This window comes from Equus asinus, chromosome 5 (genome assembly GCF_041296235.1).
Source record: "Equus asinus isolate D_3611 breed Donkey chromosome 5, EquAss-T2T_v2, whole genome shotgun sequence".
Taxonomy (NCBI): Eukaryota; Metazoa; Chordata; class Mammalia; order Perissodactyla; family Equidae; genus Equus; species Equus asinus.
Window position 1 is genome coordinate 41,930,395 of NC_091794.1, and position 24,394 is coordinate 41,954,788.

A 24,394-nucleotide genomic window follows, 5' to 3' on the forward strand; every position below is an offset into this window, starting at 1 on the left:
GGCCCGTATACATGAGCTGTGTGTGTGTGATTGCTAAACAATCATTGGTTTTTATGAAGCCACTCCTGGAAAACAGTCAGTCTGGTTTGCTGGTGATGGTATCGGATGGTGTGTTTCAGCCAAAGCACAGCCTTCATTTCCTGCAGGAGTTTGCCTTCTACTAGGGCACATCTTGCTATACACAGATCTCCTTGACATTTGAATTAATCATTAAAAAATAAGCACACAGGGGCCAGCCCAGTGGTGCAGTGGTTAAGTTCGCACCTTCTGCTTCTCGGTGGCCCTGGGTTCACGGGTTCAGATCCGGGGTGCGGACATGACATCACTTGGCAAAAGCCATGCTGTGGTAGGTGTCCCACATATAAAGCAGAGGAATATGGGCACGGATGTTAGCTCAGGGCCAGTCTTCCTCAGCAAAAAGAGGAGGATTGGCAGTAGTTAGCTCAGGGCTAATCTTCCTCAAAACACACACACACACACACACACACCAATGTGAATGTACCTAATGGCACTGAATTGTACACTTAAAAATGATCACAATGGTAAATTTATGTATACTTTACCACAATAAAAAAAACCCTGGCAAATGCTTCCATAGGAGAATTTACAAATTAATAGAATTTTAGAGCTGGAATTTCCTCAGCTCATCTCTCAATGTCAACCCTGAAGGTGTTGAGGCTGACTATGAGGGGATGTGACGTTCTAGCGGGAGCCACTCTCTTCTTGATCTTTCCTGTCTTGCAGGTGAGGCTCCAGGGGTCAGGAGAAAATCTCTATCTCTTGCCCACTTTAGGGGAGAGGGCAAGTGTGAGTGTGTGTATGTGTGTGAGCGTGCTCTTGTGTGGTTGGAGACCACTGAGTAGCCAGCCACTCTCTTCTTCCTCCACGCTGGGGAAAAGTGCAGTTTAAAGATTCTGTCCAGGAGTTTAAAAGTATCTTGGACATTTTGGCAGCTCCACTCAGCCGTCTTAACCGGCAACCAGCAGACGGAGGGCGGCGCTGGAATGAAAAAGGAGTGGATGTCAACGACAGGAGAGGAAAGTTGCAAATGCTCTGCCCAGGCTTCTGCTCTGGATCAACTTTCCAAGGGTATGTGATGAACAGCTTTTAGGACCTGTCCGCTGAGATTGCCGCTGGAGCATCCTCCTTCTGACTCTGGCTTTTGTTCCCCATCTCCGCCCAGCGCCTCTGAGCTCGCAGCGCTCGCACCTGCCGGGCGCGCACCCCTCCCGCGCGGGATGCTGGAGGCACGCCGCCGCCGCCGCGGGGCGAGCTCCGCCAGGCACATGCGCAGTAGCGACGCCGGGCCGGCGCCTTCAGTCTCCTCCTCCGCCGCCTCCCGGTTCCGCAGTCACTTCCTGCAGCTGTTTCCCTGTGGGTCCGGTTGGACTGACTTTTGACAGTCAACCCTCGGCTGCCGGGCGGGCTCGGCGGGGGCCAGCCGAGAAAGTTGCGCCGAGGGAGGCGGAGCGGAGCCGGGCGAGCCGGGCGCGCAGGGCAGCCGGCGGCGGGCGGCCCGGGCGGACGCGGCGCCCAGAGTCCCCGCGCGTCCCGGGGTTCCGGTAAGTGCGGGCGATCGGGCGCCTCTGGGCTTCAGGACGAGCCCGGGAGCGGCGGGGACTAGCGGTTCCTCTCTGATGCGGTCTTTCCACCTGCCCTCCACGGGACGGACTTGCGCGGCTTTTATTTATCTGTTTGTTTTTAAGCCTTTCACGTGTACCGTTTGGATCCTCTAGGCGTGCAGCTGCCTTGGCCCTGGCGCTGGCCCCCGCCCCGTGGGGGACCGGGGATTCCATCTTTCGTGATGGCATCCCTACGGGATTGAGGTGCGTGTGTGGGTGCGCTCGTGTGGATGCACGCGCGTTTTAGGAATGTAAGGTATATGTGGGCGACGCTGAAGTGTATGTAGCTTTGATTCAAACATGTAGACGGTTCCCTAGGAATTAGGAACCGTCACAGCTGAGACTGGAAAACATTCGCCAATTCACCAAGGCCTCTTCTCCTCCAGGTTCCTGCGTTCTTTTGAGTCTTCATTATATGATACACCGTTGCCTCAGCTGATAATTTTCCTATTTTTCCCTCTCTTATTGCTTCTTGCTGCGTTCTGATGATCTCTGAGTAATACCGTCTTTCCCTCGTTTCTAGAATTCCGATTACGGACTTCCCTAGTTTGCTGAGGTGCCAGTAACCTGTTCCTTTATACTGTTCTCTTTCGTCTGTAGATTTCTCCAAATGGGAAAGTGATTGTCTTCAATACAGTATGTGAAGAGTAGGCCCCAGAGCAATCATGAAAACTATGCTATGGTCATTCGTTTTCTTTAAACAGGGTACACTGTGAAGCTTTGATTTCCTTTATTGTCCCCTCAAGCCCTTCCAAACCAGGACATTAACCACCGTAAATCTTTCATTTATGCCACTTCAAGGATCAAATTGAATGGTTTTTAAGATCTGAGGATTATTTTATTTACATCAGCCAACAAGTTAGTTTCATTTAATCTGATGCAGTAGTTGAACGGATCTGAGTCGCATATGCATAGGGTCTCTCTATATTCCACCATTCATGCTTTCCCTGAAGGCTTGGTTTTATTTCTTTCAGATTTATATTTTATGCTAATTTTTGTTTGTAAGCATAGTAAAAGCTGTTGTAATTGTCATGCACAGATCCTTTTTGGGAGTTGACATCATTTTGCTTGTTAAATATTACAAGAAATAATTTTGGAATATCTGGCTATTCTTTAAAAATTACAAAGATAAAATGTGATAATGGTTAAGTCTGTACTTGGCGAAATTTTTTCCTTAATTCAGGGGATTTTATCACCTGTGGAAGGGGGTCTTCTTGTACCTCTGTGCTTTGAGAAGGGCCTTTATTTTGATGGAAACCTGTAGGCAACACTGGGGGAGACACATACCGGAATTTCCTCAAGTGGGAGTGAGCTTTCATAAAACAAGTCCAGACATGTCTCGGCAATTGGTAGCATTTGATTTTCTGGTTATATTGCTGATTTCCTTTATCCAGATGTCTTGACACCCTCATCTACCATTTCTCTTCTGAATTGGCAGCTTGTTTGTGGCAATTTGGTATCAGTATGTCTCTGTACAGGTGAAATGTGTAGGCTTTTAATATTATCAATTATTATAATTAGATACTTAAACTTTTTAAAAAAGTGGTCTTTGTCTCCTTAGTTTTACTTTTTAAAATGTCCGTATCCATCTTTGCTTTCTGAATGTCTTTGCTTGATTTAATTGAGAGAAATAATACGATTATAGAGAACTTGACTTTTTAAATGTTCTAAATCTGTATTGCTTTTCTTTATCTTCCCAGAGATATGGACAGCATACTTCTGCTTAAGAATAAAATAATATTATTGTTTTTCTAAATATTGTGATTAATGAGAAGTATTGTTTAGTACTATGACTAATAATTTATGTACTTTGTGCTTAACTACATTGTTTTCCTCATTGCACTGATATCCTCTGCTGCCCCCAGACCGTGAATTTAGTAGAAAAGTCACTTGATTGCAGTTTCCAATATGTGTACTTATTAAACGTGATAAAAGAGATTATTACTTTTGCAAAATTTACTTGGTTAATTTTAGTAAATATGTTGTCATGAAATGTATACATTTCTATTGCAGATGGAAAATTTCAGCAGTTTAAAATAGCCATATCCTATTGACCAAGAAAAGAGGTTTTAATAGTACTGAGAAAGTAGAAGAAATAGTGAATCTTGAAATAAGGATTTTAATTTGGGTTAATTAAAATGATGGGAACTCAAAGCCTGTACGGTGGCTCATTTTGAGATGGGGTTAGAAGATGCCATCTGAGTGGGAGGCAGGAGAAATGATGGATAAAACTGAAGAAGGATGGGAACGTAACTGGGTCTTTTCTGAGGGAAACAGAATAGAGATCGTCAGTTATTTAATTAAAAGGGGAAAGGAAATAGCCTAACGACTGAGGAACTGGGGTTATATTGGGGCTTTTGGTAGTGTGATCCATTACCCATTGGACGTTTACTTGATACATTATTTTGTGCAGGTAATTTACCTCTAAGGGAGAGAAAATATTTTGATTTTATAGGGACTCATGAAGATAGTCTAAGGTTATATGAGGTGGAGTCCTAAACTGAAGAGCCTACAGGGAGCAGGCAGGTAACATGAAAACAGGCAGCGGGCTGAGTGCGGACTGAGGTGGCCTGGAGAAGGCAGGCCTGGCTAAGCGGGCCAGTGTCTCAGCACTAACCAGCTTATTATTGCCTGTGTTGGACTGCCGGCCAAGTATTGCCAGATCATCCTTTTATCAAGAGAAGCCATGAATGTTGATGACTAATTCAATTTAAAAAGTGAAAGCAAAATAAAATTAAACACTATATATTCCAAACAGACCACATCTGTGACTACATGGCCTACAGGCTGTCTGTTTGCAACCTCTGCCGTGAAGAATCATTGGCTCAACTATTTAATTATTACTAGATGATCAGAAGGTACACTTATTTTGTCACATTGTAACTCTGAGTTCTTCCTAGAGTTCCTTGATATTTTAGCTAGCTCTAGAAGTGTTTTAAAGATTGTGAGAAGGATACTCTTTATTTCACTCTTTTTGATACTAGTTGGATGGAAAGACTAGTTTGGATGGAAAGGAAACATTTGTAAGGTTCTTAGCCGGTGGTGTTTTTATCTAGGCATGATTATCATCAAGAGTGTTTAAATGTAAGTGTGCCTGAGGGAAGGGGTCTGGACTAGGTGACCTTTGATGTCCATTTCAGCCATGTGACTTTTAGATTTAATTAGCCATGGATACAAGGCTATTAATGTTCATGGGCCAGAGGGACCGCAGTTGGAGCTGCGCCAAGCAAAGTAAAGCCAAATCTATAATGCCAGTCTCAGTGGAAGAGCATTGTGTCAATGTGGATTAACAGACTGGGGAAGTCAGCTAGATGAGGCAAAAAGAAAGAAGTCCCAAAGATGGTTTGGGAAAGTAGAGGAAGGGGTCAGATGGTGTGGTCATTTGCATGTTGTATTGCTGAGGTTACATTTTTGAGTATTTTTTTGCTGTTGATTCAGATTTGAAGACCCGACTTCTCATCGCCCATTGGATCATGCCCAAGGCTTTCCTACCCAATGATCCTCTTGCAACACGCCGGGCTCCCTCCACCTAAGCGGTCCTCATCCTCTCCTCCTATGTCAGTGGCCGCCAGGTCTACAGGAACCTTGCAGCTCCCGCTGCAGAAGCCTTTTGGGCAGGAGGCTTCCTTGCCTCTGGCAGGGGAAGAAGAGTTACCTAAGGGAGGGGAGCAAGACTCTGCCCTGGAGGAGCTCTGTAAGCCCCTGTACTGCAAACTCTGTAATGTCACCTTGAACTCAGCGCAGCAAGCCCAGGCTCATTATCAGGTAAGGGAAGAAAAGAAAATTAGGCATTTAGTGGGAGAACATTTTAGGGCTCTGCCCATTTTCGAGTTGTCTCTCCAGGTATGACCAATTGTACCTGGAATAATCAAGATGGCTTAGTGAACAAACCAAGTATTAGTTTATTTGACCAAAAGCATAATGTTCCTACTTTAAAAGAAAGCATCACTTTTCATAGAATGGGGGTCTCAGCTTCCTATACTTAGCTGTGTGGCATTCCATAGCTTACCAGTTGTTGAAGGCAAATGTAAGTTGTCTGGGGGCTGGCCCTGTGGCCGAGTGGTTAAGTTCGCGCGCTCCGCTGCAGGCGGCCCAGTGTTTCGTTAGTTCGAATCCTGGGCGGGGACATGGCACTGCTCATCAGACCACGCTGAGGCAGCGTCCCACATGCCACAACTAGAAGAACCCACAACGAAGAATACACAGCTATGTACCGGGGGGCTTTGGGGAGAAAAAGGAAAAAATAAAATCTTTAAAAAAAAAAAAAAAAAAAGTAAGTTGTCTGTGCTGGTGTACGAATCTGTGATCCTGAGGGAGAACAGGTATTTGAAACATGACGTACCAAACTGAGTTCAGTGTCAAAATTGTTTAGAAGAAATATTCTTATAAATATTCTCTTCCAGCTATTACGGTTTCCATCAGTTCAAGGTAATCTGTATGAATCTTATGCTTTTTCTTTCTCACCTCTAACTTCATATATATTCTGCCACTGCTAGGGAAAACACAAGTATCTTTTTGTAATGAGAATAAAATGACGTTGGAGTATTGAGCCTTAGTCTTCATTCATAAGAATCATACTCTGATTTTTTTTAGCCCGTTTAGTGTGAATTGATAATTATTTCTAAGATTTAAAGCTTTCACCTCCACGTAGAATAGCTAGTGGAAAGGACAATTTTAAAGCTATTATTACCTAAGAACAGATAGAAAATTGAATTTTGGCCAGAAAGAGAGGGTACAGTACTTCTTTTTCTTCTAGATTGTTTTCTATCTAAAGTTATATAATTTCTTTTTTGGGAGAAGAAAGACTTGAGAAACAATTTGAGGCCAAATGCCACTGAATGAAAAGCCGTCTTGCGGGTCATAATTGATTTCACTATTTATTCTCTGCATGAGTATCTGCGATAAGATAGTGTGGTAGAAAGATGACTTACAAAGGTATTTCTTCTGTTATGCCACTATAACTCCTCCAACTTAAAGTTTTTATTTAAAAACTAGGTGTAGGTCTGTTTTGTTTTGATCTGGAAGACTGATAAGGTCACTTTGTGATTGTCCGTCAGAAGTATTTCGATGGTGAATTGTTTTCTCTTGGATTTGGGGGAAGATACAATATGTTGCTCCCCTGGCATTCCCTTTGTTTGGGTTTGTTTTGCCCTCAGGTGTAGAGAGGTGAGTTAATTATGTCTCTCAGATCTTGGCACATGTCCTCAGTGGTTAAGAAAGGCATCTTCTGCTTTTATTTTTCCATTGTTTCCCTTTTTCCCACCTCGCACTCTCATTGCCTGTGTGTATAGCTCCCTGCCGTAATGGTTTGGTACGGGGTCTTCCATTGCCCGCTTTACCATTCAGGTATGTTGGGATGATCACTCTCAAAGCCAAAACTCAGTGCTAGCTTTCCTCTTCATTTATTCCTGTGGAATGTTTAGTCACTTTGAGAAATCAAGCCTGGGTTCTAACGTTTTGATTTTTATCTGTATAAAGCCCCTAGTAAGTCATTAACTTGGGGACATACCCACCTGTGTGCCATACACATCTAGGATCGCCCTTTAAAGAAGAGTTGTTTACTTTTATGAGGGAAAACTCTTGGGCAATGTGTAATTTTAATATGTATGCATGATTATGCATATACTTCCTACCTTTTTTCCTGCTAATATTAATTTGTGAGTTTCTAGACAGTGATGGATGCTTCCAGTTTATGCATAAAGAGAATTCAGTTTGAGCAGGGTCACTGGATTCTAAGACTTAAACTAGATAAGAAACAGAATCAGCATTTATTTAGGTTTTTTCTTGTACATTTGTGTGTGCGTGTGCTCTGAACTTTTTAGATGACAAAATTAGTAATTATACTTAATTTCAGCTCCCTCAGTGAGACGGTGAATACATAAATTAGAAAATACAAGGAAAAGGAAGTCAAATTTAGGTCAATTCCTCAATAATCAGATTTCTAAGTGGAAAAGTTGGAGAAGGACAGCCTGTCATAGGGAACAATTTAAGTAGCCAAGAACTAGGGGAAAGACAGAAAAGAAGCAGCAAGTAGGTGTTAAGAAAGTAGAACCTAATGGAAAATGAAAAGTTTGGGGGTAATAAGAGCATGTTTCTAAGAGGTTAGAAGCAAAGATTTGAATGAAAGCAATGTTAGTGGTAATTCTTAAAGAGGGACAGGTTTTTTACAGAGAAGCAAGGTAAGCAGTTAATATATGAAAGTACAGAGCAATTTCATTAGGCTAGTGTAGAAGAAAGCTAATCTGAGAAGTGAAATCTGGATCTCAAGAAGGTAGAAATGGTCAAAATAAGAAGAGTGTGGATCAAAGAGTAGATCAGAGTAATAAACAGAGAGTGAACATGACCTAGAGAGGGGCAAACCAAGACAGAAGGAAAGCATAGGAATGTTAGCCTGAAAGATGTGTCAGAGGCTGCACAAAGGGTTCATAAACAGGCAGTGATTAGAAAAGGCTGCTAAAGACAAGGGTAGGACAATGAGTACGGCTCACCGAGAACCAGGACTAGGCAGAATGGCAGTGATTGCAGGCTAATAAAACAAAGTGGTTGATGAGATGATGGAAGTAAAGTTTTATTTCAACTCTGAAAACCTGCTTTGTCCTTTTTAATAGAGAGCGATATTAAGACAGCAAATTCATTACTTCAGTTATGTGTGAGTTAGAAGGAGTCAGTGGTAGCCTGTTTATAGGCGAGAAACACATTCGTGTGAAGTGATAAATCGCTGTGATTACATTACTCAAAAACATTTCAGTCAGTTGATGCCATTGTTGAAATCGCGAAGTTTCAAATTGCCTTGGGTATTGTAAACAACCCTCGGTCTGGGTTGAGCGCTGTTACACTAGAGTCTGGCTGTATCATGTTCCAGTAATCCAGGACACACAATGGAAACTGCCTCCCTTTTAGCTCACTACCAACTCTCCCTGACATTCTGATGTTCCTAATCTGGGGCTGCCTTAGCGATGACCCACGTGTGTCTGTGGTCACCACAGATTTAGTTTTATTCCCAGGACTTTTTAACCCGGTCAGTCTGCTTCAAAATATCCTTGGCTGTTGTTTTATTTTTAATGAGGTTGCCTATTTTTGCAATCTCAAAATTATGGCTTTAGTTATATCTTAATTTAAAATAAAATCTTTGGAGGAAAAAAATGTCTTCATTTTATTAAAATCCGTCTGCAGGCTTCAGGTTACTTAGGGCGAGCCTGGCAGGGAGTGACACAACACTGTTTCAGCAGCATAATGCCCAGAGGAAGAAACATTTTAGGATGGAAGGTCATTAACAGAAATAAAAAAGACCCCAAAAAAGCATGGATAAATTTTCCTAAGGCATTCACAGTTTAAAATAAAGTCAACCAATTTATCTGCTAATTTGCATTTCTATTTGAAAAAGAACTAGTTACTCAAAGTATATTTCTAAAATTTATCATAAAACATAGGTTTCTATTTGTAGTGTTTAGTAGCCAAATAACCTTCCATATTAATTAGATTAGTTTGAAAGAGAGACAGAATACAGGTAAAAAAAAGTAGTTCTAGAATTATGATGCTAAATGTAATAATCTTAATTCATAATGTGGAGAATGCAATTGATGTTATCCCAAAATTTAAAGTACTGATTTTGGCACATACATTTTAACATTGATCACCCAGGTTTGGATGGCATGATCAGCAACTCTAATCTCAGCTAATTTTCATGTTTTCCAAATTCTCCATCTGATCGTTTTCCAAAGGGACTTGCAGTGAACTGAGAATGGTCGAAATACTATTCATTAGGAGCCAGAAGCGCTCCAGAATCCTGCTGTTACCTGGATCTCACCAGCCGTCTGTCTCCCTCTCTGAATCCACCCCTACCTCGTTTCTTATTTCGGAAGAGTAGATATCCCTTCTTCTCTCCAAGGCTGATTCCTCACCCTCCACTCCGGATTTCATCACCTGTCATCACTTCTCCTGGGTCAAATTAAAAACATGCTCAAGTTTTTTCCGTATAAATAAAAATAGCAACAGCAAGCTTCCTTTTCCTTTTAATCCACCTTGTTAGCAACCTATCTCTTCCTCCCTCCTGTCCTTAGAGTTCTGCCCGTGTAGTTGTCCTCTTAGGCTCTTCATTTCCCATTCATTCCTCAGCCCACCGCACTCTGGTTTCCATCCCGACATTCACTAAAAAGCTTTCCAAGGTCACCTGTGATCTTAAAGGCCAAATCTAGCTCTTTCTCACTTGACCTCTTTGTAGCATTTGCCGCTGGTAACAGCTTCCTCCTTAAAACTTAGAGATATTTTAATTCAAAATAATGACCACGGAACAAAGGACTTCTAATGAAAAGCAGTAATCACCTGTTCTCCCTTCCTCAGTCATCCTCTACCTTTTCTTCTCCTTTCTCCTTTCTACCTCCTATCTTGGCTTAGCTATAGTTTTATTTTGACACTGTCATGGTTGGTGACATTTTTGTTTATTCCATAATCAAATTAAGTTTTCCATGCTCTTTTTGCAGTTTGATTCCAACTGTTGAAAATTGACATTCAACTTTTGCATTATTATGAGTAGGGGAATACTGTTCACTGCAGAGCTGTTTCCTTCTTGATGTTTCCAGTGTCATGATCCCATGCTACTCAAGAGATGTTCAAATGGATAACCCTTTCTTGAGTGCCACCAATTGCTCAAAACCATGTCCATTTTAGTTTGTTTCATGTGTGGATTATAGCTTTGAAATAGCTTTTTGCTTTTCTGTGAGTTTCTCACACTTTTAAAAATCTGGGGAGAAGAATCTTATGCCTTTTTCAAAAACCATCTACCAGCTTCTTAATCTTTCTATTTATTGCTTACAATACATTTCATTTATCTTCATGAAACTACTGATTTCCTTTTCTAATTTGGACTAGTTTCATATTTGGATCATGACTTCATTGTGTATTTCCTAGAATTTTTAATGGCTTTTCTTCTTTTCCTTACATAATGTATCATTATCATAGCCTCATTTTCTCCTCCAAACTCTCAACCACACTCAGTATTGTGTGGAATTCCCTTTTTAGCCTAGATTTCTCTATCCTCTTGCTCCCTTTCAGCTGATTGCTTTCTGGGTTTGCTGCACAGCTGTCAATTTTGGACTTCTCATCATTGCTCTCTGGTTGGACTACTTTTTTCTAAATGTACATATTTTCTTTTTTTCATCTTGTTTTGTTGGACTACATCTTCACATTACTTGCAGGAATAAAGAATAAATATAAATGTATATTACAACAGCTCTATTTAAAATAAAGTGAGAGAGTAATGGGAAATACATTTTTCTGAGCCCTTGTATGTCTAAAAATGTCTGTATTGTGTCTTCGTATTTGACAATTCAGTTCCAGGTTGAAAATGATTTTTCCTAAGAATGTTAAAGACTGTACTCCATTGTGTGTGTGGGTTTTTTTGTTTTGTTTTGTTTTTTGTCTTCTAATTGCTGAAGAGAAGTCTTATGGTGATTCTTATTCTTTTGTGGGTGACCTACTTTGATTTTAGGCTTTTTTTTTCCCCTGAAAGTTTTTAAGTTCTCCTTTTTACCCTTGGTATCTGAAATTTCACAGTGATGGATGTGTTTAGATATCTGGGTCTTTTTTCATTTGTCCTGGTCAGCACTAGCAGATCCTTTCAGTTTGCATACTCTTGTTTCTCTTGAGCTCTGGGGAATTTTCTTTGATACTATTTCTTGATAATATTCTTCTCTATATTTTTTCTGTCTCTTTTTCTGGTAATCCTATTAGCCTTATCTTAGACTAGCTGGATTGGTTCTTTATATTGCTTATCTCTTCTCTCTTTTATCATTCCTTTATTTCTTTATTTTAATTTCTGAGAGGTATTCTTGAATTCTAACCATATATTGAATTTTTTTGACAATCGTATCTTTCATTTTTAAGGATTTCTTGATTTCTTATTGTCCTCTTCTAGCATCTGTTTTATAGGATATTGGTTAAGAACATGAATGGACTTTGGGTTCAGACTAGTGTTCAAATTGTAGTCTTACGACTTACTAGATGTATGATGTTGGAAATATTTCCTCACTTCTCTATGCCTCATGAAGAAGATGATGATGATACTGATAATCCCTTCAAGTTAGTGTGCATGAAACGTTTGGAACAGTTCCTGGTACCTGAGATAGTCCTTAATACAGTTCAGTTGTCCTAGGGTGCGGTGGAACCTAGTGGCACGGGCTCGGAAACAAGACTATCCCCATCTGACATTTGCTTGTGACTTTGGGCAAGTTTTATTTTACTTTATTAACTTTTTAATTTGACTGACTTTTAACTTACAAACCAGTTCTAAAAATAGCTCAAAAAATTCCTGCATGCACCTCACCCAGATTCCCCAAATGTTAATATTTTACATAACTACAGTACAGTTATCAAAATGAGGAAATTAACACGGATAACAATACTGTAACCTAATTTACAGATTATTTACATTTCACCAGTTGTCTCCTGATACACATTTTCTGGTTCCAGAATCCAATCCAGGGTGAAGTTTTGCATGTAGTTGTTATGTCTCCTTTAAGCTGGACAAGTTTAATTTGTCTTTGCTTTTCACAATCTTGCAGTTTTTGAAGAGTTGCTTTGTAGAGTGTCCCAATTTGTTTTTTTTTTGATATTTTCTCATGATTAAATTCAGATTATGTATTTTTTGGGCAAGAATACCATGGAAGCTGTGTTGTTTCCTTACCAGGGCAACATGTCAGGAAGGAGATGGTGTAAATATATGGGAGCACTAGTACTGTTAACTTTGATCACTGAGTAAAGTAGTGCCTACCAGAGTTCTCCTTTGTAAACTTACTATTTTTCTTCTTGTGCTTAATAAGTATCATGTTGAGGAGATATTTTGAGACTATGTGAATATTTTATTTCTCATCATATTTTTGCTCCGTGATTTTACCATCCATTGATGACTCTCCCCTGTAGTGATCATTAGTGTGGTGTTTGCCAAATGGTGATTTTTCTGTTTTAATCATTCTACATTTAGTAGTTGGAATTTTACTTTAAGGAAGAACTTTCCCTTTTCTCCCATTTATTTATTTATTCAGTTATTCATTTATATCACTGGATTATGGATTCTTATTTTATTCTAGGGGTATAATCTCTTACTCTCATTATTTGTTTTGGTGTTTAAATTGTCTCACATTTGACCAGTATGAGTCCCTTCAAGTTGGTGCTTGTGTCCTTTTGACAGGTCCCCATAATTTTTTGGCTACTTCCTTACTTTCTAACAATACAAAATATTCTAGGATTTTCTTGTATCTTCCCCATGCCAGCTATTTCTTCAAGGAGCCAGGTTTCTTTTGTTGGAGAATGGTATTTAGAAACCAAAATCTGAGGTCTAGCTGTGCTCTTTGGTACTGGGATGTTATTGTTTCTGGATCCTCTCATGACAGAGCTAGTAAGATGTATTATGTATACGCATATTTATGTTTATGTGCATATATTGAAAACTGAGTTTAGACTGATACTTCCAATTTCAGTACAACATATCAGTCTTCATTCTAGCTTTCCATCTTTTCTTAATGTTTAACTCCTTTCTTTGATAGTAAGAAACCTGGGCTTTTGTTTTTCACAAAACACACACACACACTCTTAGTACACATAAAATAGTTTGGGGATTGACAATCTATATCCTTATGAAAAACAAACGTACTCCTCAGAGGATAATATTTATGTATTGTTCTTTTTGTCTTTAGCATAGCACCACAATGTACTGTTTTACAAAGTTACTTAGGTTACAAAGATGCTGCCTGCTAGGGTTTTCCTTTGTAAAGTTACATTTTTCTTTTCGTGTTTAGTTAGTATCATGGGGGAGATACTTTGAGGCTACGTGAATATGTGAATAGTTTTTTTCTTCCTTCCCCCTTTAGGGGGTTATGTTATTCATTTTTTTCATACAGTTTGGTTTGTTTGTTTCTGTTCGTATTTTATTTTGGGTCCTCCCCAGTCCTTTTGGCTTTGATTCTTTTTCTAAGTCTGAAATGTTAAGATAGTTCTAAAAGTCAGAACTATACAAAAAGGTATACTTAGAAAAGTGTCACATCCAAACATCTTTTAGTCCATTCTCAGTCCTCTATTGTTTATACATTTTTACATGACTTTACAACACTGTTTGGCTATTTAATGTTTTACTATCTGGTTTGTCGGTTTTTAATAGTATCCTAGCCTTTGCCTATTGCAGAATCAATGAGCTTATTTTACTTTCTTCTTCCCTTTTTCATTACATTGTTTCCATTGTGCAACATTAATCTTTTACCCTCACTTCCACCTTTTTTTTAGTCTTTGATCTACAACTATACATATGAAAATACTTACCATCAGCCCTTTTGCTGAAAATTTTCCAGTCAATTCTTGGTTGAATGAAGCTCTAATAGATTCCTCAAGAAGGACTTATGAGTACTGAATTCTTAAGGTCTTGTATGTTTGAGGATGTCTTTCCATTGCCTTAACACTTGATCCAGGGAGAGTTGGCTGGACACAAAATCCTTGATTCATTCTTTAAGTTTTTGAAAAGTGCTGCTCCATTATTGCCTTGTTTTGCATATTGTAGATGCCATTCTAATTCCTTTTTTTTGGTGAGGAAGATTGACTCTAAGCTGACATCTGTTGCCAGACTTCCTCTTTTTGCTTGAGGAAGATTGTCCCTGAGCTAACATCTGTGACAATCTTCCTCTATTTTGTATGTAGGACCCTGCCACATCATGGCTTGATGATCGGTGTATAAGTCCATGCCTGGGATCTGAACCTCTGAACCCTGGGCTGGTGAAATGGAACTTGTGAACTTAACCACTACACCAATGGGCTGACACCTCCATTCTAATTCTTTTGCTTTTGTAAATTACTCGATTTCTTTGCCTGGGAAGCTTGAGGACTTTTTTCTTTTTTTGTTGAAGTCTCATACCTTTTAAAAGATATACCCCAGAATTGGTTGTTCTGGGTTAATTTTTCCAGATACCTGGTATACCTTTTCAGTGTGTAGATTCAGGTCTTCAGTTATTTTTGGACAATTTTGGAGAATTATAGTTTCAAATATTGGTTCCATTTGATTGTTTTGTTTTTCTTCTTCACGGACTGCAGTTTTACATAAGTTGTTCCTTCTTTACTTATCTTCTCTTTCTATTGCTTCTCTCTGACCCTTTTAAATTTTTTGTTTGTATCATTTTTATTTTCTTGATTGGTTTTCTTCCTTCAACACCTCTTAGTATGTTTTTACTTGAGTCTATTCTCCTTTGGTATTTGTATTTACTTCTCATTTTTGATGTGACTCTCTTTTTCTTTTCTGAATTTAAATACCCTTCTTTTTATTTCTCACTATGTTTTGCCCATTTTTTAAGTATACATTTTGAATTCATGATTTAAGGTGCTTTTTCATATCCTCAAATTCTTGTTTGAATATATTTTATTCAATCTGAAGTGTTGTCTTGATGGTTTTCTTTTGTTTCATGTTTTTTTCTTGGGGGGGTTCATTTGCTGAGATGTGTTGATTTTTTTTGGTAGTAACTTTGTAAAGGCTTAACTTTTCATCTGTTCAGTTTGTGGATTTTGGGTGGTTTATGAGATTCTTAATTCCATGGCAGCCTCTTCTATAACTGCAGCAGGGTCCAGTTCTTTAATAATTTTTGTCCTTTTTGGTGGTCAGGGGGAGGTTCGTATGTCCTCTGGTTTTCGTTCTGTTTGTTTTTGTCTCGGAGGATGCTAGCTTTTCCAGTTTTGCTTCTTTTCCTCCTCTTCACCTTCCAGTTGCCAAAGGGTGCTTCTCCCTTCCTTTTGCCTTTTTCTCCTCCAGAAGCCACTTTGAAGAGAATCACTTCAGATCTTGTGTACATTTAAGCCCCTCTCCAGCAATCAGTGACCAGATCATGCTATAGTATTTACAGCCGTAGGGGACTTACTTTTTCTAGTGGAGGTTATAAAGCAATTTTGGGTCTGCTGCTAGCTCCGTCTTCTCTCTTTCCTGCAGTTTTTGTCAGACTGCTCTTGCTTACTGTGAAGCCTTGTGGCAGGAGCATGAGTGGTTGCTCACTGGGGTTTGATGTTTTTTCTTTTTTACCTACAGTTATTTCTAAGTCTGGGCATTTTGTGGCTTCTAGTTGTGTAGGGGGCATGGTTTTTGTGTAGTTTTATTTGTTTTTCTTGTTATTCTCCATTGTTTGTAGAAGATATATCGGGAGATGCAAATCTAGGCAGCCACTACCTAGCTATCTGGAAGCTCTTGGGCAAGTTTTTAACTCTCTGAGCTTAGTGCCCTCATATGTAAAATGGGGATAATAAGTATACCTACTTGGTAGAGATTTCATGAGTATTAAAGGAGATAATATTTATAAAGTATGCGAACACTGCATGTCACATAAGTGCTCAAAAATTGTTAGTTGCTATTACTATCATTATGTATGGATGCAATATCTGCTTGAATACTTCTGTGGATACTGCTTTGGAAATAAAATATGTGATACTGTCTAAAGTTGACCCCTCCCACAGTACTGTGTATCTCATGTTCTTCTGCCGTTTTGTGGCCTGTGCTCCTGGAGCCATGCTTTAGCTCCTGCTTCATCTGTTCTTCCCTTTTTACTGATTTCTCCCGTTGTCATGCAAACAGGGCTTAAGTAAAACCCATCTTTAAAAAAGTCCTCCTTTGATTCATCTCCCCCTCTCACTCTCTACCCTATTTCTCTGCTCCCTGTCCTAGTAGAACTCTTCTAAATGGTTGCCTATACTGGTTGTCTCCATTTTCATGTTTCCCATTCTCTCCCTAAGCCACTCCATTGGATCTTTTATCATCTACTCCTTTCCTGAAATGGTTCTTACCATCGATATTCTTGACTTTTGTCTTTTCAAATCCAAGCATTACTTCTCTGTCCTGACCTGGTGAACCATTTCCTTTTCTTGTTGGTGGTGGTTTAAAATTATTATGAAATACTTCAGACATAAAAAAGTATTAAAAATAATATAATGAACCTGTGTATTTGCCCTCTGGCTTAAAGAGTGAAAATTATCAACTCAATTGAAGCCCCAGTATCCTTTCCCAATAGTTTCCACTCTCGTGCTCCCAGATGTAGCTGCTGTGCTGAATTGGTATTTATTGTTATCCCACTTTTTTTGTACTCTTGCTATATATGTGTTTTTCTATATCATATATAGTATTTTTTCCATGTTTTTAACCCTCATATTAAACAGATTATTCTTACATGTCTTCTTTTGTGACTTGCTTTTTTTATTCAACATTTTGTTATGAGAAACATTCATGTTGCCACTGCAAGGCCTTAGAATGTTTTTCACTGTAGTGTTCCATTGTATGACTAGGCTACAACATATCCATTATCCTGTAGTTGGACACTTAAGTTTCAGTTTTCAGTGGTTGCAAACAGTCCTTCTAGGAACGTTCTTGTAGCTGTCTCCTTCTATGTGTGTTTCTGTTTGGTAATACCTGGAAGTAAAAGTTCCTGAGTCATAATGTATCTAAGTAGACTCTTCTGTTGAAATACCTTGTTCTAGGCTTCCAGGATACTATACTTGTCTGGTTTTCATCTTACTTCACAGGCCAGGCCTTCTCAGGCTCATTTTCTAGATCTTCATTCTCTACTGCACTCTGTATGATAGTGTCCCACAGCTTTGTCTTTGGTTCTCTTCCCTATAGTGCCAGCTTCTAAGTTCTGATCTACTCTGATTTATCCCCCATGTTGGTCCCAAGATGATCTTATCAGGGGCAGTCTGGTCATGTCACTGCTTTGCTTGAAGTCCTTCAGAGGCCCCCTACTGACTGCAAAGTCCAAGTTCTGTATCATGGACAAAACCATTAAGGATAATGTCTATCAACTCCTCACTCTTTAGAGGATCCTGAAGACCGTCTCTCCAGCAGGCAAGACCTTTGCTCAGACACTTTCCTCTCTTGACAGTTTTTTTCCCCCTCACTGCTTACCTGCCTGGTAAACTTTTGCTCATTTTAAAAGATGACTCAAATGTCCCTCTTTTAGGAAAGTCTTCCGTGACACATTCAGGCAGAAATGAGAAATTGCTTCTCTGTGTTCGAAATGAGAAATTGCTTCTCTGTGTTGTCCTGGCAGTTTATTTTTTATCTCCATTATAATACTTGATTCATTTATCCAACACATATTTATTGATTGCCTGCTATATGCTGGAAATTATTCTAGAAATTGGTGATAAAACAGTAAACAAGATAGACAAGGTCTTTATTTTCAAGGAGTCTACACTCCAGGGGATAGGAAAGAGAAAAAAACAAGTAAACAAAGTTTTGTTTTAGATAGCGATGTCTTACTATGGTAAAATAAAACGAGGCAGTATGGCCATGTGATGGAAATGTGTGGGAGTAGTGGGGGGTGAGAGATGGGTTTGACACTTCAGATTGAGTGAGAAGTTGTTTGAGTTGAGACCTGAAAGATAACAGTAAGCTAGCCATGCAGAGATCTGAAAAAAGAACATTCCAGGCAGAAGGAACAGAAAGTACAAAGGTCCTGGAGCTAGAATGGTTTTTGCGTGTTTATGGAACAGAAAGAAGGCCAGTGAGGCAGGAGCATAATGAAGGGGTGCTGTATGAAATAAAAATAAAGAAGTAGACAGGGCCAAATCATGTAGGTCCCTCTAGGTAAGCTCTGTCAATTTTTTATTTCAAATGCAGTGGGAAGCCATTGGAAGATTTTGAGTGAGAGAATGACATGATGTGATTTAAGTCTAGAATTATCACTCTGACTGAGATGAGGAGAATTATAGGGAGACAAGAGGGAAAACATAGACCAGTTAGGAGTTGTTACCTACTGCACATGAAAAGCGTTGATAGCTTGGATGACTCTGGTATTTGTAGTGTCCATGGAAAGAAGAGGAAAGACTTTGGGTATATTTTGGAGGTAGGCTGGAAAGACTTGCTGATGGATTGGATGTGTTGGTTTTAAGGAGGGATGGAATCAAGAAAAGGACCCTTGGACTTTTCTTGAGTAACTGGGTGGATGGTGGTGTCATATACTGACATGTGGCTACCTAGTGGTGGTGGCAGTGATGAGAAAGTTCTGTGGGGGAGGAATCATAAGTTAGATTTTAGATATTTTAAGTTGGATGTACCTCATAAGACTGTAAAGTGTGGATGGCAAGGAGGCAATTGGATATATAGCTCTTGAGGTCAGGGATTGTCTTAGTCTGTTTAGGTTGCTATGGCAAATTAACATAAACTGGGTGGCGTAAGCAACAAACCTTTGTTTCTCACAGTTCTGGAGGCTGGAAGTTGGAGATGGGGGTGCTGCCAGCATGGTTGGGTGCTGGTGAGGGCCATCTTCCAGATTACAGACTGCCGACTTCTCCTTGTATCTTCACATGGCAGAAAGAGGGTGAGGGAGTTCTCTGGCCTCTTCTTAAAAGAGCACTAATTAGGTTCTACCCTCATGACTTAATTGCCTCCTAAAGATCCCACCTCCAAATACCATCACATTGGGATTAGGTGTCAACATCTGAGTTTTGGATGGACACAAATATTCATCCCATAACAGGGATGGAGATAGATAACTTGGGGAGTCACCACCTTATTGATTATATTTTTAAACTGTGAGATTGAGTAAAATAACCAAGAGGTTGAGTGCAGATGGAGAGAGAAGAGGGCCAAGGGTAGAGCTTTGGACACTGCAGTGTTTAGAGAATGAGAGGTAGGGAGGTAAGAGGGAGTCGTAGAAGACAACAGAAGGAGTATCAGTTGTGTCACACTGTTTAGTTAGAATATGACGAAGGCACAGACGTGACCACTGGATTTGACTCCCTGCAGGTCCCTGTGACCATGGTAAGAGCCCCTTGGGCATCCCAGTGGTCAGAAGGTGGAACTTAGCTCATTACTTTAACTGCTCATGGATCTGTCTCCTCTAGAGTGTGTGCGGTCCTGTTTATTTCTAGGGCTGAACATATGGTAGACGGTGAATAAATGTCTGGCTGCCGGTTTGAATTTTACACTGCAATTTAAAGAGTCATATACTCTTTACCCTCATTTAGAATGCTTTTAGGCCACTGACCCTTGCCACCAGTTTATATCAATTCAAAGAATATAATCACATGAATAATAAACAGAACACAACCAGAGAGGCAAATGCATTTTCATAGAGGTTCACAGTGCATCCTGAAGCCGTCGTGCTGTAGTGAAAAAAGGCCTTGCTTTGGACTCCAAAGGCCCGCCTCAAGCTCTGGCTTCTCTGATGCCCTGCTGGAGGTGTCGGAGGCAGGTGCCCCACACTTTCTGGATGACAGTTCCTCAGCAGTCCTATGTGGATAATATTAGCAAATTCCTCGTACAGGATTTTGTGAGCAGCAAATGAGCTAATGCACATGAGAGTCCTTTGTAAGTAAAAAGATACTCTGTAAGTGCTATTTTTGTAAAAATAATTGGATTATCCATTTCATTACTGACGTATAAAGTAGATTAGATCAGAGTGTCATGAAATTCATATTTAGGCAGTGGCATCTGAGGGACAGCAAGTTGGGGGAGGACACAGATCCCTGGAAAATGTGATACTTTTCTAGAAATATATAGGAAATTAATTTCTTCTGGCTTTGTTCCCTTATCTTTCCCAGAGAAATTTAATCATTTTGTTAGAATCAAAGAGTAGACTCTTTTCCTTGAAGATCTAGTAATCAAATCTAGCTAGTGGTCTGTTTACCCCAGTGTTACATTTATCCAAAAGAATAAAATGTAGTTAGTATTGCTTCTGTTTTTTTTTTCTTAATTTTTTTTTCAGTGAATACATTGATTCACTCAATTTGATAAATTTTCCTCATGGTGATTACTCATTTCGTTTTACTTCTAGGGTAAAAATCATGGTAAGAAACTCCGAAATTACTATGCAGCAAACAGCTGTCCCCCTCCTGCCAGGGTGAGCAGTGCCGTGGAAGCTGTGGCTACTCCAGCTGTTCCAGTCCCTCCGCAGGTGAGACACGTGTATCTGGGTGGAAGCTGTCCTGGGCACAGATGGTCGTGGATGAAATTTGTGGGCCATGGGCCCATCTGTAACCACTCCTCCAAGATCTTACTTGGTGCTTTTCACTCCTTGAACTCACATTCTGGATTTAATGCATACCCAAATCCACGGACCTTGAGATTTCTCATTCGCTTTGGTTGTGATGCCTCAAATGATGAAACACTTTGTTTCGTGAGTCTTTATGCATTTCTCAGAATTCTGGGTTAAGTGACCCTGAGTGTTTAGGCTAAGCCCTGAATGAAAAGAGAGATTTTTAAATATTTATATCTTTATTGCAGTTAATTTCATTTACCTTGTATTTTGCCTTCCAGCAAGATCAGTTTCTTGAGGTTGCCCTCTTCTTACCTCTTACAGGCAGAGAGCCTGCATAAACCCTCTCTGGACTTTGGTATGATGACGCACACTTGAGAGCCAAGTTCCTTTCACTCTTTGGAAGATAGAGCAGGTGTTTTAGGCAAGATATCCTGCACTTTAATAGCCTCTGAAATATGCATTCTACTCCTTAACCTGTCTTTGAAGTATTAACTGTCTGTAGAACAATACAATGGTCATAAATAATAATAGCTTTAATTGAGTACTTACTATGCCAGGCACTCTGCTAAGCACTTTTCATGCATTACTTCATTCAGGGCTGGATTGGGATGAGGTGAGGGATGCCCTCGACTTAGGCACAAAATTTAAGAGGGAGCCAAAAACCCAGTCCTCCATCAAGATAAATATTTTAATACAATATTTAAAAAATTCAAAATTAATGTGAAAAAAATCAATGGTAAACAAAACATCAAAAACTGAAACACAAGCTAAGCATTACTGAGTTTCTGTTTGCGTCAGGCCGCAATGTAGCTTGGCATGGCACTGTTCCTGATCCTATCTTTATTTAAAATTTTGATATTTTGTTCCTCATTGATTTCTTTTTTTGCGTTGTGTGATTTGTAAAAATATTCCATTAAAATATTACTTATCTTGATTGCTGAGTTTTTTGGATGCTCCCTTAAATTTTGTGCGCATGGAAAGTGCCTCATTGTACTCCTGGGCCCTGACGTATTTAAAGCTCACAACAACTTAGCGATATTGGTTTTCTTACTCAAAGTGTAGTCCATCGGCCAGCAGCATGAGTGTCACCTGGAAGTGAGTTAGAAGCTCGGGTAAGCTAAGTAACACGTGGCGTTACACGTTTTGTAAAGTGGTGGAGCAAGAATTTCTTTCTACCGTACACTGCTACTCCTAACCACCACAGTATAATTTTACTTTTCTGAATGTCAGTTTTCCAGTACTTAAAGTGTGGATGGCAATACCAGCTGTTCCTCTGTCCTCATGGATTTGTGGGGTAAATGAGATGTGTTAAAAACCCAGTTAGAGGGCAGGAAAATAGTCAGAGCGAGCTTCGGGCAGAATAGTTGTCCCGGTACTGATTCCTGCAGGCTGCCCGGGAACTGGATGGCTGCTCCTTCTCAGGACTGTTCTCAGCCCTCTCCGTCCTCCTGGGCAAACTGCCCTCGCCTTCTTTCATAGCCTGGCCCTTCGCAGTTTTTGAAGACAGCTATCTTATCCCCAGAAAAACCTTCCCCTCCAGCTGAAACAGTGCTGTTTCCTTCAGCTGGTCCTCGTATGATACGCTTTCCAGACTCTTTCTGGTGTGTGTTATCGTCCTCTAGCTAAAATCTAGTTTGTCGTTTTTTGCTAACCCAACAGTATTTGAGTGCATGCTATCTTCCAGGCACTGTCTTAGGTTTCTCTCAATTCGTTGTTTCCCAACCTGAATACCATGGTCTGGGTCTGCTGGTTATTTCCTCCTAATTCTGTTATATCTGTAGCTAAGTTGTAGCCTCTCTGAGGGCAGGGGCTCACTTCTTAATATATGTCTACATCCCTTCCGCGTTAGATAGCAAGCCCGAGAAACTGGCGTTCAACAAATGTTTGTTGGTGGATTCTGGGCAGACTTTACTCTTTCTGGTAATGTGACCTTAGGCCTTACCTTTACTGCCCAAAATCTTCCATGCTGGGTTTTTAAACTTTTTTAAAAAAATTTCTTCAATGGAGATAGCAATGAGCTATTCATCTGTTTGACACATAGGTGGTTGTCATGCAAAATCATGATGAAGTGTCTCCTAGGCTTGCTTTCTTTCTTTTTTTGCAATGAGTTATTTTCTTTCCTTTTAAAGCTGAGTGCTTGTGGTCATGCCGTAACCTTCGGTTATTTTTGCTTCTTAGAAGGAACTTTGAGGTGAAGGAGGGAATAAACTCCACGTTTTTTGACCTTGTGTTCTGTGTCTTCCACATCAGATGGGCTCCTTTAAGCCGGGAGGCAGAGTGATCCTGGCCACCGAGAACGATTACTGTAAGCTCTGTGACGCCTCCTTCAGTTCTCCGGCTGTGGCCCAGGCTCACTACCGCGGGAAGAACCACGCCAAGAGGCTCCGGCTGGCGGAGGCTCAGAGTAACTCGTTCTCGTAGGTATTGCCGTTTTCTCTGAGGCCAGTGTTGTGTGAGGCTGTCTTTGGAGAAAAAGAATCGAAAGGGATCCTTGCTGAGAAGTCTAACTTTTGAAATTTCTTTTTTCCAGGGAATCCTCAGAGCCTGGTCAAAGGCGGACCCGGAAAGAAGGGAATGAATATAAGATGATGCCTAATAGGAGAAATATGTATGCAGTGCAGAATAATGCAGGTACCCCGTGGGCTCCCACAGACCTCAGCTGCATTCTGCAAATGGTCTTCTTTATTTTGATTTCCTTTATAGATAGCCCTGAGAATTTGGGGTTAGCTATTGTTTTGTTGAATTGGTCTGGTGGCTTTTCAAGCTGCTTTTTATTTCTGGTTGTATTTATTTCCTATTTAGTATATTATCTATTTTGGTTTTAAACCATAGTGTATGTTTTAAGATCTCTTATCATAATCCCTTTATGCTGCTGGTATTTGCCAGCTGAGAAATGTGAAATGCATCGTAAAAATGGGATATTTGGTTTAAAGTTGCACCATGTTAAATTCCCGTTTGTTGGGGAAAATAAAAAGATTATTGCAGTGGTGTTTAACCAGTGTGGTGAATAAGAACTACCTTGGGAGTTTTTATGAAACACACATGCCTGCACCCTGACTGAGAGGTTTTTAATCGGTAAATTTACAGGGCGGCGCAAACGTGTGTTTTGAAAATGCTTCCTCAGGGCTTCTGACATACACCTTCAGTTCAGAACTACTAGGTTATAGGAACGTTTTCTGCATTTTCTGATTATCCTCAGTAGGGAGAGTAGGACTGAGTCATCCCTCATCCTCCTGCTGCCCCAGCCTGCAGGGCATACACGTGCCAGCACAGGTCATTCACGTGAACAGTTAAACAAGTGAAAAACGAAGTTTATTGGAAAGGCAAGAGAAGCATAGAAAAAAGGGATAGATAGAAAACAGGGATATATAGAAAGGGATATGTACAATGTAATATAATTAATAAAATTCTAAACATATATCAGTAATTACAATAATGGTAAATTTACTAAAGTCCCAGTTAAAAGACAAAGATTATAAGATTACATGAAATGAAGGAAGCTGAGATAGCTGTATTAATATTCAATAAAATAAACTTTAGGACAGAAGGCAGTTTAGACTATGTTCTCTGACCAGAGTACAAGTAAATGAAATGTCAATAACCAAAATAAAAAAAGCCCCACAAAATTTGTATTTGTTTGGAAATTTTTTTTTTTTTGAGGAAGATTAGCCCTCAGCTAACTGCTGCCAGTCCTCCTCTTTTTGCTGAGGAAGACTGGCCCTGAGCTAACATCTGTGCCCATCTTCCTCTACTTTATATGTGGGATGCCTGCCACAGCATGGC

At 40.0% G+C, this 24,394-nt stretch overlaps 1 protein-coding gene across 3 annotated transcripts in view; it reads left to right on the top strand.

Moving 5' to 3' along the window:
* The first annotated feature begins 1,303 nt into the window (after positions 1–1,303).
* The window catches only part of ZMAT3 (zinc finger matrin-type 3), a 31,806-nt gene continuing 8,715 nt past the window's right edge, over positions 1,304–24,394 (top strand). Inside the window, exons 1-5 of one of the 3 annotated variants that reach the window (XM_014838365.3) lie at positions 1,304–1,562; positions 5,061–5,387; positions 20,408–20,527; positions 22,862–23,028; positions 23,142–23,242. In XM_014838365.3, coding sequence (XP_014693851.1) covers positions 5,118–5,387; positions 20,408–20,527; positions 22,862–23,028; positions 23,142–23,242 — 658 coding nt within the window. In that variant the 5' untranslated portion in view covers positions 1,304–1,562; positions 5,061–5,117. Of the gene's footprint in view, positions 1,563–1,618; positions 1,827–2,936; positions 3,101–5,060; positions 5,388–20,407; positions 20,528–22,861; positions 23,029–23,141; positions 23,243–24,394 lie in introns of those variants that run through there. The other 2 variants (XM_070509401.1, XM_044771102.2) reach the window with 2 other exon arrangements.